We start from the raw sequence: 15,632 nt of genomic DNA on the forward strand, positions 1-15,632 counted from the left end.
CCCATCACCCCCAGAAAGCATGCACCAGCTCCGCTCCTCCTTCACACCTCAGCTCTCTGGGGCAGCAAAGGGAGAGGGTCCCCAAGGTTCCTGGAGGTGTGAACCGCCGCCGCAGCGCGCACGTCCGCCCCACAGCTCCGTACCCCTGTGCCCACCATCAATGGCTCCCTGACTGTCTTCCCCTCAGAGAAGGGTGGGAAAAGGAGAGACACCTACTAGACTGCAAGGTGCGCTCTCTGACCTCCGGGGTGAAGGCCCCCAGGCCCAGAGCTGAGCGGGCGGCCAGGCGGAAGACATACTCAGTGTTGGGCTTCAGGCCTTCCACAGTGAAGGAGGTCGCTGGCTCGAAGTTCTTCTGCACCTGGGATGGGCGAGGGGGGAAGAGAAAAATAAAACCAAACAAAAAGGGAGCAGAGGCAAACCCTGCCCCGAGGCACCGGCCCTGCTGGGGAACAGAGGACCAGGATGCTCCGTGGGCCCCTCAACCCTCTGCGCTGCTCCCCTCCAGACTCACCTCCCTGCCGTGGTCTCCTTCCTTATAGAGCAGCTCGTACTTCACTATGATCTCCTGGCGGGGAGGGCTCCACGACAACACGATGCTCGTTTCTGTCTTGGCTTCTGCTCGGAAGTTCATCGGCTGCCCAGGAACTGACACAGCCAAGGAGACGATGGGGCAGAGGAGGCAAGACCGGAGAAACCACATTAACTAAGAGGAAGATTCCTACCCTGTGCTCATCAAAGCCTGTGTGTGAAGAGCATGTCAGCAGCAAGATGCCACATGGCAGCGGGGCAGGCCCTTCCTTTAAAGCAATGGAGGGTTAAGCCCCACTGCAGGACTCGAGCTTATCCAGAGCTGCTGGAGATGGAAGAGTCCTACTGGATCATATGCCTCTATCCTGGCAGTGCAGAATACTGCTTTTCCCATTAATCCCAGTATTAAAAGGTTCTGGAGGTGGGAAGCCCATTGAGGACACGGGGGTTTCTCAGCAGAACCCCACACCATCAGCAGAACCCCCAAAAGCACGCTGGGTGACAGCCTATGACAAAACATCTCTTCTTCTCAGCTCAACACATCTGCTGTGACAATTCAGGCTCTGTTTTGCTCCCTATTATGAGAAAGGCATAAAGGGGTTCCCAGCTCATCTCTGAGAACACAGCTTCTGGGCAGAAGAAACTTTAGGAAGATACAAGCTTCACCACTGCCTGGGCAGTGCTTTTAGGTCTGTTAAAGCCATTTAGAAACTGGAAGCAATAAGATGCATCTCTGAAACATGGCACAGCAGAAACGGATTCTCTTGGCAGAACTGCTTCCCCCACCCATGTAACCAACAGCCAGGTCAGAAACCATGCACCAGGCTCTCTGGATTCAGCTACTGGACTCAGCTTCCTCCCAAGAGGTTACTTCTGGCTTAGCAAAATGGAATCAATAAAGAAAGAAGAGCTCTAGTGACACAGCAGCCACAGCCAGCCAATGCTATAGACAACACTGCTCCCCTCTGTAGCCCAGTGCATCCCACACAGCGACCCAGGTGCTCACCTCCTTGCTGTGTCTTAACCTGGATGGGGTCGGAAAGAGGCCCATCTCCCACGGAGGTGAAGGCCAGGACCCGCACTGTGTAGGTTTCATCCTCAAGCAGGCTGCCCACCGTGGTCAGGAGGCTGTCGTCCACGTTGTGCTTCTGCCAGTTGCTGACGGGTTGATCAGGCTCCATGGTGTAATACACACGATAGCCACGGATCTGCCCGTTGGGCTCCACTGGTTCTTCCCACTGGATGATCATGGTGGTGCTGCTCAGCATTCGGCCCTGCACGTTACGGGGGGCACTGGCAGGAGCTTGTTCCCCAGTGCGAGTGACCACGGACTCGCTGGGAGGCCCCTGCCCGATGCTGTTGACTGCAGAGACCCAGATCTCGTACTCAGAGTTGGGGCTGAGCCCCCCAATACTGTAGCGCGTGGTGGTGATGTCTTCTTTGATCTGATATGGTCCATCCTGGCTTTTAGACTTGTACTCAATGACATAGTAGGACACGGGGTCTGGGTTTCCAGAGTCCCAGGTGATGGTGATACTTGTTGCTGTTGTCTCTGTCACCATGGGCGTCCCAGGAGCCTTGGGGAGTGCTGAGAATCAGGAAGAACAGACATTTAAATAAACCCCACAGCAGCTGAAATGGTGCCTAATTGGGCTGGTTATGGCTGTAGGAGCCAGAGGCACAGCACCAATCCCAGCGCGGCAGCTCAGTAAAGTGCTGCTGAAGTATTATGAACCTAGTTATCCACTCTATTATCCTCCTTAAACTGCTCCATCAAAAGGGAAGTGTTCAGCTAAACATCTGGAATCATTAGCACAGGCTTCAGCTGCGCATCCGCCAGCTCACGTGGCACTAAGGAAAAGCAGTTTTCCTGGAGCTCCTTCCGAGCACATAATCGGATCTTCCGACAGGCGCTGGCTCTGCCGATGCTCCAGGTTGAGCGTGTGGGCAGTGGGAGGGTGAGGATGTGCTCTCCAGAACCAAAGAACTTGGAGTGCTTCCTCTCAAGCCACAAGCATGTGTTAATACTCATCCTCCCTGCCCCTCATCCAGAACATCACCTTTGGCTTTGTTTAAGGAAGTTAAGGCCAGGCTGGATGGGGCTTGGAGCAAGCTGCTCCAGTGGAAGGTGTCCCTGCTTGGGGCAGGGGTTGGAGCTGGAGGAGCTTTAAGGTCCCTTCCAACCCAAACCACTCCATGATTCTGTGACTGAGCTCACTGGAGATCGCACGCACTATGTCAGACACTCAGCAGGAAGCTTTACGTGCTTTACTCCACATTTTAGACCCTTTCCAACCTCATCTTCTCTAGACCTGAGCACCTCTAAAGCTCTAATTTCTCCTTTCATCCTCTGCCTCGGAAAGACTGCGGATGCTTACATGCAGGACCAGAAGGGGGAATAGAACAGCAATAAAATGACAAAAGGCAGAAGGTACCAGCAGGGCAAGATTCCTCATCTGAGGAGACAGAATAGAAGCAGAAGCAATGTATCTTACGCAGCAGCTTCCTGAATTGATATGGTAAGACAGGGAAAAAGGAGAAGGAAGAAAATACTCAGGAAAATAAAGAGCACCTCAGTCCAGCCCCAGGCATCCTTCTGCTAGCACATGAGCCCACTCCCTGTGCAAAAGCTCAGGAAGCGTCACGTCAAGATCCTCTTGTCCCTACTCATTTCTGTTGTCAGACCTTCCTCAGTCTGATGCACTGACACAACCGGATCGGTTTTCTTCATCCCTCCCCTTCTCCAAAGTATTTTTCCTCCTCTCCCCCACACCCCCCCCAATCCTTTCCCACCCCCTTTTCTCCCCAGATCCCTCGTGGGCAATGCCATCACTCAGAGCAGACACCAGCTCATACAAAGAGCTCTACACTCACCCAACCACAGGGGCATCCCGCTTGGGTTTTAATACTCCCCTGCTGAGGACAGAATAGATTGAAGATTGCACCCGTGCTCCTCTTGGGAATTGCTAGCTGGAAGCTGGGGTTATTCCCCCTCTTGCTGAGGCAACAGCGGCCACTAAGACGCTGGAATTAGGCTCTACTGTAAGGGTACACGTGCCAGAGATCCTCAGAGCCTTGGCCGAATCTCTAACCTTGGAACAGGATGGCATGCAGGCTCCAAGGCACCCAAGGCTCCTTGCAAACTGCCCAGCAAGCCTCATAGCCCAGCACAGAAACAAGCATGCAGGGGTCTGAATCCCACTTTTCTTCACAACGAACAGCCCAGTGGTCCTAAAGCGAGGCCAGATCTCAAGCCACCAGCTTCCCCTTCGCTGTGGGTTTCTTTGTGCGTGGGATCCCCAAAGACACATGCACAGATCCCAGCACATGGTACTTGCGGTGCCCAAGTTTGTCTTCCTGCTCATGCTCACACACCTACGCATGTACATACAGGCTGCTAACAACACGGGCTTACACACATGCAGTCAGGCACCCCCATGCCCACACAGCCACGCTGCCCCTTCTCCCATGCACGACCACCTTTTTACATGCTTACCTGCGTCCCCACGCTCCTCATACACACATCAGAAGGCACAGGCACAAGCGGAAACAGGTACCAGTCAGACAGGGGCAGTCCCACCCATGCACCGTGAAGGCTGACAGGCACGACTGAGCTCACCTACTCATGCTCACATGCACGAACACAACACGTGCCCACGGTTGCTCGGGTACTGCCGTGCACCCCACGTGTGCTCTGCACATCCCTACACGTGTGCACAGCTCCCATGCGAGCAGGGAACCCACGCACTCGCTCACGCAGGCGTGCTCACACTCCCTTACATTTCACCGTGATCTGAGCAACGGCTTCTATGACTCCCAGACTGGACATGGCCACACACGTGTAGTTGGCTGAGTCCTTGACATCCGTGAGCTCCAAGACATTACGGCCCACGGGCATGTCATCTTCAGGCGTGAGGTCCTCGGCTCCCTGCATCCACTTGACGTATGGCATGGGCGAACCCACGGCCACGCAGGTGATGTTGACGTTGCCCCCGGGCATGATTTCGTGGCTCACGGGTAAGATGGAGAAGCGAGGGGCCACCCGGCGAACTGCGGACGAGACGCACAGAGGTAACACAAAAACAAAAGGGAAAAAGCAAAGCAAAATGAAAAACAAAAGAAAAGGAAAAGAAAAGGAAAACAAAAAAATAAAGGAAAAGGAAAAGAAAAGAAGGGAGAAAAAAGAAAAAAGAGCAAAAGAGAATTTAAATATAGATGGGGTTTGTCATCGTTTCTTTTCTTCCTTCATTCAAAACCAAAACGAAAAGAACAAATAAATGAAAAAAACAAAAAACCAAAAGCCAACGAAATGAAACTTCAAATAAATTCTTACTTCACAAACAATATATAGAATAGAGACATAAAAGCGGTATTTCATAGCAACAGGGTTCCATTGATCAAGATTAGACCCATCACAGCACAGATAAATACACAAAAATTTATTAGCAATTTCTCATCTTTACTGGCAAGAGCTGGCTTGGCGAGCGATGAGAATCTCCTCGAGAGCGCTGGGGCCCCCAGCTCCCCGCTCCGCACCCCAGGAAACCTGCTCCTCCCCTTCTCCAGTGGAGTCTGACTCCCACATCTCCTTCTCCCGCATCAAAACGGCTCCACCACCGCGGCCTGGAGTGGTCCAGGCGCCTCCTCTCCCACCGGCTGCTCTGCCCGAGGGATGCTGCAGAGGCGGGGTGGTGGCGAGGAGAAGGTTGGGATGGAGATGGAAACTTCTCAAGGGGGTTTTTTTGCCTTGTTGGACTCGGAGAATTCAACAAAGAGAGAATTTTCACATCCCCGAATGCCAGAGGGGCACCACTTGGAAAGCGAAGAGGCAAAAACGTTTAAAAGGGAGGAGAGGGAGTCCCCGGAGCGGGACAGAATTTAGTCGGTGTCTGCGTGTGAGAACCGCCCAGGGGGAGCAGCCCCCCCTGGAGCGAGAGGGAAGTGGAAAAGATGAGAAACTCTAATGAAATTTTTGTGGTTTTCGGGTATAGAAACCCTAACGAAGCCTCTTTAAGATCTGACACGGTTCCATCGATAGATGCAGCTCTCAGAGTCACAAACATCATGCAAAATAGGTAAAAAAGAGAGAGAGAAAAAGAGAGAAAGAGAAAGAGAGAGGAAAATGCAGAGAAATATCATTTCTGGGCGGCTAGCAAATGCCCACATGGATACTGAATAGAAAGTGAGCGACAGAGAAAGGAAGGAAGACCAGGAGAAGGAGAACAAGGAGGGGAAGGGAGAAAGAAGAGAGAGAAAGAGAGGGAGGGGAGGGGGAAACCCACTTTAATGCTGCATACTTTTTCTAGCTGATGTGACCCAATGTGGTGGCTCACATTGTCACATCTCAGCCCTGGCGGAATAATAAATAGAATAGAATTAATAAGAAAAACAAGGTAATGAAACTTTAACGTTGAGAAAACAGTGACATGTTCTGTGCATCTCCTTAGCAGAGAGGTGGATGCAGCTTCCAGACCTTACACAGTAAGAACATGGACGCAAAGGGGAGGCTGCAGTTTCCGTGGCTCCATTTTCTGAACTAACTGGGCTGGCTGAGGTTGGGGGCTCTTCCTTAGGGATGAAAGCAGGGGAATGCGCAAGAGAGGCCCTAGGGAGGGAGCTGAGGGCAACGACCCATCCTGCAAGCAAAGACAAAAGGATACAGACCCCGAGAAGATGCAGGCACAGCAGCAGGGAGCGGGAGTCCTCCAGCTTCGGAGAGCCATGCAGTGAGCTCCCCACAGGCAGGGGGAGCAAGGGGGCAGGACAGTGGGAGCACTGGGGGACTGGGGTATCTGTCTCTGCTGTTCTATTCCCAGGTGACCTGTCTAAAACATCAGTGGCAACTGCATCCATGCAAAAGCAATGCGAAGGACACCGGCGCTTAGCTTGCCATTGCTCTTCCCAAGTCCTAGTGCCTTCAGATGTCCCCTGGGAGCGATGTCTTGGGTTTTTCTAGTGTTTATCTTCCAGCCCACTTCCCTGGCTGCTATTCCACATTATGGATCTTTTCAGCTGGGAAGGGCACTGCCAGGAGAGGCAGCGGCTGTTTTCCATTTAGTGGAGCTTTGTTGAACGAAAGCCAGTTATAGCCCGTCTCCTCCTGCAAGCTGACAAGGAGATGTCTTCACAGAAGGTGTGCTCTTCCCATCGGGCTATTGGATCCTTTTCTGCACGGTTACCAGTACCCAGGAACCAGTACTGAGAGGCAAGGAAGAGAAGACTTCCAGATTTGCGGCATTAGGAGCTCGGAGATGTCAAAGGAGAATTCCTGCATGCATGGATTTGCCAAGAGAACGGACAGCATGCCCTCACCTCCAGTGTGGCTGGGGAAGAGACTGGAATGGGGAGGGAGGGACTGCGAACTCACCTGGATGCTAACACTAGAAGATGACTTTCTGCTTAGACAAAGGTACAAAGAGAGTGCCAGGGTATTTGCACCACCTCAGGCACCAGCACTGGCTCGAGAGAGCAGGCAATACGATCCTTTCGCTCTCCTGTCATGCTGCAAGGGAAGACTTTTAGCCCCGGACATGAGGGCACGGCCCTATTGGCTACTCCATCCTTCTGTCCACTGCCTGCTTCAGGAGGTACCACACTTCAGAAAATGGAGCCATGCGAAGACCACGCCGGTCACAATCTGAGACAAGATGGAGAGAACTTGGAAAGGAACAAGTGGGGTCAACATGCAGACAGATCTGGGGAGGGGGGATGACTCTTCTGAGGAGGGGCTGATATATGTCACCTTCTGGACAGGGGAGGCAAGGTGGGAAGAGGTGAGGAGAAATGGGGAGACATACGCCGGACAGCATCCGGCCAGCAAACAGCATCAACAGCAAACAACGGCAGGTGGGATGCAGACACTGAGTTGTCATGGAAACGCAACAAGACAATTAATTCAAACCGAGGCTAATTACAGAGAAATCAAAACCGAACTGAAAGAGAAAGGAAACCAAAGAGAAAAATAAGAAAAAGGAAGAACGAACCAGAATTTAAGAACTGAAAAGCATCATTTGATGTATGGTGGAGTGCTGAGAATCGGAGTCTGAAGGGAACAGAGCGCTGCTGCCTGCCTGCTTCTGGGCAGGGATGGAAGGGATCCACTCACACAACACAAGCTCAGGGCTGGGGCTGTGCAGAGCACGGTCACAGCACTGCCAGGCAGCTCTGCCCACCCTCCCTGCAGCAGCCCGGGTTTTAACAGCATTTATCACACTTAACTAAGGGGAAACAACATCCGGATGCCACCAGCCCGAGCTGATGTGCATTCTGTGAAAAGGAAGGGTTTAGATTAGGGCTAGTGCTAACCAAGACCCAAAGAGGTGGCAGCACTTCTGCTGTGCATCCTGGTTTAAAAAAAGCTACACACTTTTATGTGCACAAATATACAAACATCCACGCACCGGTCTTAGGATGTGAAAATAACTCCACCATTAAATGCTGGAGACCTCCGAGAGTCCCTGGATACATCCCTGCTATGGCTCAGGGCTGTGGCAACTGAATTGAGTTTAACAGGCAGTACTTGGAGGGCTCATCTCTGGGTAGCAGGAGCCACCCTGCTGCGGGTTGCTTTAATTGCCCTACCACTCTGAGCTGGCTGTTGACGTGAGATTTGTCCAGCTGAGACTTTCTGGGTCAGCGTTTAGGTCAGGGCCGAGGAGGAGCTGCAAGTGGTGGGAAGAAAGGGCAGCTAGAGCTTGAGTCAAGGGCAATTTGAGCTCTGGGTCCAGCTGGGTTTCACACAGAGCAGCTGAAAGACTGAAATTTTACATGGAAAAAACCATGGGGAAGAGATTCCTTCCATTTCGCTACCTGACGCTTCCAAAGGACTGGAAAGAAAGGAACAACTGCCCTCTTTGGAAAGGAAAAGTTGGGATGAGACACTCAGGGCTCGACTGTAGACACTTATCTAAGAGTTTTCACCAATTTCTGGTCTCAAGAAGCACCTTCCCTGAGTTTCAGGGATGTTTGATTTCCGTGGCAGCTTTGTCAGACCTGTTTTACGAAGCCAACCTTGCATGCATACACGTATGTGCATGCTCCATGTGCATGTGCAACATCTCCCGACAGACACACACAAGCAGGCACACACAAACACACAGTTCCAATGGCCAAAGAACTCCCAGGAGCTTTTTTCAAACAAGGATACAGCTTGTTATTGGTAGAACCAGGTTTTAGAACTGGAGCTGGACATTTGTTGACACAAGGCAAGTTAATTCAATGCAGAGAAGCCATTTTGGAGGCAAAGAACGATTTAAGTGCAGTTAGTTATGCATCTGGTTTAATATTATCTGCTAGGTAAGTATTTCACCCAGGCAAATCTGCACCCCAAATTCTGCTTAACGTCAGTGTCATTAGAAATGGAACAGTTCCGTAACTTCAGAGCACTGTAAAGCCAATTGGTTTTGCTGCTGTTCACGGGTGCAGGGAGGTTTAACCCAGTTTGTGTTCTGTGAGTGGCTTTTTTGGCGCGTCCTTCTTTCCAACGAGAAGGTAGCAATCAACATCGCTGAGGTTCCCCACCACCACCACTCAGTTAAAAACAGAGCTGGGGTCCACAAGGTGAGAGACGTTTTGGAAAGGGACAGATTTACAGACCTGATCGGAAGAGACACTGGGAGATCCAGGGTTGACTTTTGCAACACCAGAATCCATCCTTACAATGTGTTCCCAGGAAGCTGCTAGTGAGAGAAATCTGAGGACCAGCCAAGCCGTTTGTGCTGAGGAAACCCCCACCAGTTCCACTTTTTATGCCCCTTCCAGTTTAGCTCAAGGAGAGAAATGTTGGAGGAGGAGCGAGGTGGGGAAGGGAGAAGGTACTAGACACGAACCCGTCACTTCAAACCCCGATTCACATTAAACCAACTCAAAGAGAAACGTAGTCTGTAATCTTCAAGAAGAAAATTAATCGGAAAAGGAAACCAAAGAAAGTGAAGTGACTGGTTGAAAGCACCAAACAAAACCAAATGGTATTAAACATTTTGACACTCAGCAAGCTGCTGCTCCAAATGAGGTGAGAAGGCGGACATTATTGGCCATTTTGGGGAGACAGGAGTCATTCCGTCTTGCTCCAAAATGAGGAGGGGGTAGGGGAAAGGGTGCCAAAATAATGTGCAGCCTCTACATTATTAGTGAAGCTTAGATTACACCTGTCCTCCCCTCCCAAAAGGTGGTCCCTGCCCCGGTGCTGTCCGTGCAGCCGCCTCTGCCTCTCCCTCTCCCATTCCAATTGCAAGTTCATTCCGCTGGGGCGAGACGCTGTTCGGGTTTGGATTTCCGACCTCCGTCCCTCCAGAGGACGAGACAGTTCCCTCCTCAGGCCCATCTCCTTCCTAATTTCCTTCACAGTAAATGAAAGTAAGTAAATAGGTAGATAAATAAAGCATGAGACCAAGGCTTGCATTTGGTCTGGAGGAAATCCATTACCTTCCCAATCATTGTTACTTTCCCAGTTAAAGCACATCAGTTGAGTGACCGGCTGGCTGAACATCTCTGGTCTTTTGCAATTCTTTTGCTTTTTTCTGCTGCTTTTTATAGGATTGGACAGAAAATAATCCGATCCCAATTGGATTTTTGTTTTCCAAGCAGCTCTGTAACACTGAACACGCACTTCACTGGTTTAGTTTTGCTATTCGAATTTGACAAGGTGTAATCTAATTTTTTCCCCTAAAACAAAGAGAACAGCGATGCAAAAGGTGTAAGAGACACAGGCAGGCAGAGATTTCAAGATCAGTACAGCACAGTGTTCCTGCAAAGTGCCCTCTATAGAGAGAGATTCATATATATACATATATATATGTACAGTTTTGATTTGGTTTTGGGGGGTGGCTTTTTGTATCCATTCCCATTCCCTGATACCCTTGAGAAATCCTTCTGCAGAAGCACAGCAAAGTTGCTTGTTTTGCTTTGATTGAACTAGAATTTCAGAGCTGAGGACACCCCAAACACGGACAGGGGGCTCCCCCACCCATGGAAGTGCTAACATCACATTCGAAAGCCATCACAGACCTCTCCCTCCCTAAACTCCAGTGCCTGACACATGGCACTACAGGGGCAGCTCTACACAGCAGCAGTGGTTCTGCCTCCCTCCTTTTCCATCAAAGAGTTTAGCAAGGCTAGGCTAAAAAGGTATTAAAATGGTACATTTGAAAACACCAGTGAGGGTTTTGACTTTGTTAAGTCTATCGTGCAAGGGAAACGATTTCCTTCTGACCTCAAAATGGCATTGGAAGTGAAAAGCTGAGCACCCATCCACTTGTCTACTGGCGGAAGGGCTGAGCACCAGCAGCTCTGGTTTGATGCTCCAGTTATACATGAGCCAAACTTAACCCAGGAACAGGCTACAGGCTAAGTTATTTGTGGAATTAGTCACATTTTAATACATTTTGATCTTGATTTTCAGAGGTCCTAGGCACACTATCTGTACGTTTTCTGTGGTCTTTATTTTAATGGATTTCACCTAGGTTTTGCTATTCTGTGTTTAGCCCTGGCCTATTTTTATCTTTGCTTCTCTCAATGAGTCGAGGTTTTCTAGAGAGCCTTGAAAAATGAAGTGTTCTCAGCAGGACCTGGGCTGCAGAACTTGCTTCTGGGTGACTCAGCACCATACTCCTGCAGCAGAAGGGGTGCGGGCTGAGCAGGCACAGGAAGGGCCTGCGCTGCCCTAAATGCCTGCAGAACCATTTCAAACTGCCTGAGCTTGAAAAGAGCAGAGCAACAAGAAGCTTGAGCAGAGGGGGAAAAGGATTATCCCTGCAGCACCACAACTGCTGCCTTTTGTAACTCCTGGCAGGGCATCACTGCGTGGAAGAGGGGGAATGTTTTAACTCTGGTCAATTGAACCACAACAATTTGCTCTGTACCAAGAGCAGAGGTTGCTAAAGCCCAGCTCCACAGTGCAAGGAATGAAGGGGAGAGCTTTCCAAATGCTTTTCCCTTTCCAAATGAAGGGGAGAGCTACAAAGTGCTTGGTTTCAAGGGGGCAAACCAGCTGTGGGCACAGATCCAGGATAGCAGATGCATGGGGCAAAGCCTGGACCCTGCATGTGTTGGCTCACTGATGGCTAGAGGAAAATGCCATCAGGTACGAGTGAGTCAACCTGGTTTTATCCAGGCAGGTATTCACAGCCTTTCCCATTCTCATGAGCTCTGAGAACTGTCAGGCTCCCAAAGCAGCCTCCTCTGTGCTAGGCACATCCCTGCACAGTGCAAGGAGAGGCACGAAGCTCTCAACCATCACCAAGATATCTCCCGACACACCCGGAATCTGTCCTTTCCTGCCCTCACTATGGGCCAGTTTGACAGTGTTTGTGTCCTGAGGGATACAGAGAAGCATCCAATGGCTTTGGAAAGCCAGGTACAGCTCCCATCAAAATCAGCATCCCCATCTTCAGGTGTGCTGACTTCTTGGACAACTGGTTCAGACTAGAACCTTTCATACACCCTGGGCTGGTGGCAGAATTCATCTCACCTACTTCTGCTCTGCTTTTGTGGGTCTCCATAAAGATACGTCTGCATTTGAGCTTGGGAATTCCCTGTTAGCAAGATTCTTTGTTATTCTGGAGGATGGCATGATACGATCGGTAGTAACACACAAGGCAAACCCTCAACCAAGACTTTCAAGACCATGCCCAGAACTCCTAGTAAACCAGATGAGCTCTTTTAGCCAGGTATTGAGTCTCTATTTCCCTGCCCAGTGTCATTCCAGCCTATCAGGACTACCTCCAACTTAGTTTAGTGGTGTTGATATTATTACTATTTTATTGGCTCTTAAGGAAGACTTTCGTGTTAAAACCTTCTCAAATCACAGAGATTCTAGCAGCAGCAGTGCAATTTGGACACGTTAGAAATACTTTAGAAAAGAGAAAATAAACCAAATAAAACCCAATGGTGTATAAATCCCTTTTTAACTGCACCTAAAGCCTGAAACTCCAACTCCTATTCATGAAGGAAAAATCCTGTAATTAGTAGTGATTAGCACCTTTTAGTCCTAGGCAGGAGGGAGGTGGGATGGGAACACCTCATTTCAAACCCTATTCCTTCTCTCTTGCTCTTTTTAAAGAGAACAAGCCTTTTTTTCTTCTTTTTTTTGTTTTTGTTTTTGTGTTTTTCTTTCTTTCAATAGAGCCTAGGGCTTGGGGGTGTCTTTTGGCTCTTGCTGGCATCAAAGTTAGAAGAGCCACAACTGGCCGCTTCAGAAACACATTGTCAACAGTGCAGCATTTCGGAGTGGTACCCTTGATTCTATGGGGAGAGGGGGAGAGACTTGAAGGGGAGAGGGGAGAATACCAGCACTGAGGGTCCGAGCACTGAAATCTCAGCATTTTAAGAAAAAGAGAAGGACAGACAGAGAGAAAGAGAGAGATAGAGAAAGAGAGAGACAGATACTGTGTCAATACTGCACTGGATTTCTCAAAAATCACACAGCTTTAATACCTGTACACTAGGAAAGCCACTCCTTGGGTAGGTTATCGAGTAGTGAGGACTGGTGGGCAGAAGGAAATGCATAAACAGGGAAAGGAAGGGCATTCAATTCTGGAAAGGGCAAGAGCACCAAGCACCAATGGTACAACTAACACACTGCAAAAAAACCCGCCTGTTTCCTATCCCATGTGGCTCAGCCCCTGAGCAGGCACACATGGGAGGCAACAGAAGCTGAGTGGGGACAAACAGGGAGATGAGAAGAGGGAAAAGAGGCATTTTCAGCTAGAATGGAACTTGTCAGCTTTGCTGTTTACAACAGAGATGCAGCTGCCAGATGTGTCCCAGCAGCCTCCTTCAATCTACCACTGCTGCAGTTCTCTTTGCACACTCCTTCAGAAAGGAGGGTTCTACTGCCTCTGGACCAGGCTGGTTTTCAATGTGCCTGTATAGCCAGGTAATAGTGGTTAACTGATGGGGAGGAAGAGGGTAAATGGGGAGAAGCAGAGCCATGAGACCCAGCTACCCTTCTGCAGGTGGCTGGGCGCCCTTCCCTCCCAACACTGCGAGGATGAGGCATCGCCCTCCTTCCTACAAGCTCTGCTGATGGGACCCGGCTCAAGCTCAGCTCCTGCACACTCTCTTAGGTATGAGTGGAGGGAAGAGGCTGGTTACCAGTGAGCCAGTTCTGCATCGCTGGGGAAGCCCTTGGGAGCAGGGATCAGGGTTTTTCTTTGTGTGCAGGATGTGGAACAAGGGCCACACCTCCCAGAAACATGTAAGTAATAACGGGACCCAGGCTCTGCCCTAACTCTTGGATGGACACCCTGGCTTCTTACCATCTTTTCCACTTCCCAGATCCCTCCCTCCCCCCAAAACAAAGGCTTGTCCCAAATAGCAGGGCTTCCATGGACAGGCGTTAGAGCTGTGTGACTCCTTTCCTCCTGGAGGGATTGAGGAGTTCAGTTACCACCGGGTGGGCAGGAACACTGGCTTCTCACAATGCGTTTGGAATCAACTACAGCACAGCATAACCAATCCAAACAGAAACAGGAACTCAAAGAGAAAGCAAAAAACCCAACGGAACAAAACCAACTGAGAAAGTAAAAGAGTAAATCCACTTGAAAAGTAACCAGAATCGGAAAACAAAAAAAAACCCAAAACGATACATTATTTATAGAGAGAAAAAAAGAATTCAGAATTAATTGAAAAAGTGGCATGCAAAGAAGATTGTTACATTCTCCTATCATGCATCAGGCCCAATGTCCAAACGGCAAGGTAACCATGACGACAAAAAAGTGCAAGAACTCAGCAACATTACCAAAGGATGCATAGAGAGGCCCACAATGCAACTCAACTCATCTCCGCGAGACCCGGGAACGGCGGGTCTCGCTCATCTTAAAGATTTCTTGCTTTTTCTTTTTTTTTTTTAATAGTTTTAGGTTTTTTTTTTCAGTTTATATTTTTTTAATTTTTTTTTTTCTCTTAAGAATGTAAAAATGTGGGTAAAGAAAGTAAAAAAGAAAAAAACCACACCAACCTTCTCGTAGCTCTGAGGGATGTTAAGGGGGTTTGATGCGGAACACAATGACATGAGGAGAAGAGAAAAATAGGGGAAACACAGAGAGAGTAAAAAAAGGCCTTCTCAAGGCTGTCAGCTGCAAATTGATTGATTCTTTTTGTTTTTTTCTCTTAACCAAAATGAAAAGAAAGGAAAAATAAAAAGGAAGATAGTAACGACCCTCTTCCCTGCCTTCCTGACGTTCCCCCTCCCATCCACCTAGGGACCTTTTAAGACCAACCGAACTCTGTACAGGCCAGGCTGTGAGCAATCCTGGTTCAGGATCAGCACCCCACAGAGGTGCCAACCCCAGCAAGGAATTCTCACATCCTTAAGTGCATCTGCTCTTTAGAGAAGGGGGAGAGGAACCTGCCCCGGGCAGAGAAGCCCCAACTCAAAGGAGGTCCCAGGTTGGCCACCGCTTCCCCGGCCCCTGCTCCCACCAGCCCCGCGCCCGGCCCTGCTTGTGCTACCTCCACAATGGGACTGAATAAGGCAAAACCAAGAAATAATTCAAAGAAGAAAAGAAAAGCAAACCAAAAAGCAAAAACATTTCCTTGCAATGTTCAAACTTACAACTCCTATCCCAGGTGTTCTATAGAGACAAGCATGTTATGGGAGAAACAAGTCAATTGGAAACACAAGAGTGTTCAGGACTCTTTTAAAACAAAGGGAAAAAAAAAACGGGAAGGAAAATGTGCATGAACTTCCCCTCCCACCAAAGCAAATCCATTTCAGAGATTTGTTACCTTTCCACGATATTAACACACAAGAAACAAGGAATTAAACAGCATGAGAAACACCCAAACCACAGGCCAAGCTCGCTTACACGCTGGCTTCTGCACTCTCTCGGCCGGTTAATGCTGGCTTGCTTTGTCAGGCAGCCTCAGGAACACACAGGCTAACTTGGACAGAAAGAGGGCTATCCACCTGGGGCCGACTCTCAGCCAGGTGTGGAGACAAGCAGCAGCACGGTTACAACCTTTGTCTCCCGGGTAGTTTCCGAGTGGCCGCAAAGGCAGAGGAAATTTAGGAATAAAAGAGTGAAAAATCCCCATTTTTTTTTTTTCCCCTGCTTCTCGTTGGGGTTTTTGTTGGGTTTTGTCTTTCAAAAAAGATCCCA

The 15,632-nt window shown here is 49.4% G+C and overlaps 1 protein-coding gene across 7 annotated transcripts in view; it reads right to left on the reverse strand.

Moving 5' to 3' along the window:
• PTPRS (protein tyrosine phosphatase receptor type S) overlaps window positions 1-15,632 on the reverse strand; it is a 122,938-nt gene that overhangs the window by 40,839 nt on the left and 66,467 nt on the right. For all 7 annotated transcript variants that reach the window (XM_065699945.1, XM_065699944.1, XM_065699942.1 and 4 more), the window contains 4 exons: window positions 4,312-4,581; window positions 1,538-2,119; window positions 515-648; window positions 217-361 (listed from right to left, as the gene is read on the reverse strand). In XM_065699945.1, coding sequence (XP_065556017.1) covers window positions 217-361; window positions 515-648; window positions 1,538-2,119; window positions 4,312-4,581 — 1,131 coding nt within the window. The remainder of the gene's footprint in view (window positions 1-216; window positions 362-514; window positions 649-1,537; window positions 2,120-4,311; window positions 4,582-15,632) is intronic.

Source organism: Lathamus discolor, chromosome 21 (genome assembly GCF_037157495.1).
Source record: "Lathamus discolor isolate bLatDis1 chromosome 21, bLatDis1.hap1, whole genome shotgun sequence".
Lineage (NCBI taxonomy): Eukaryota > Metazoa > Chordata > Aves > Psittaciformes > Psittacidae > Lathamus > Lathamus discolor.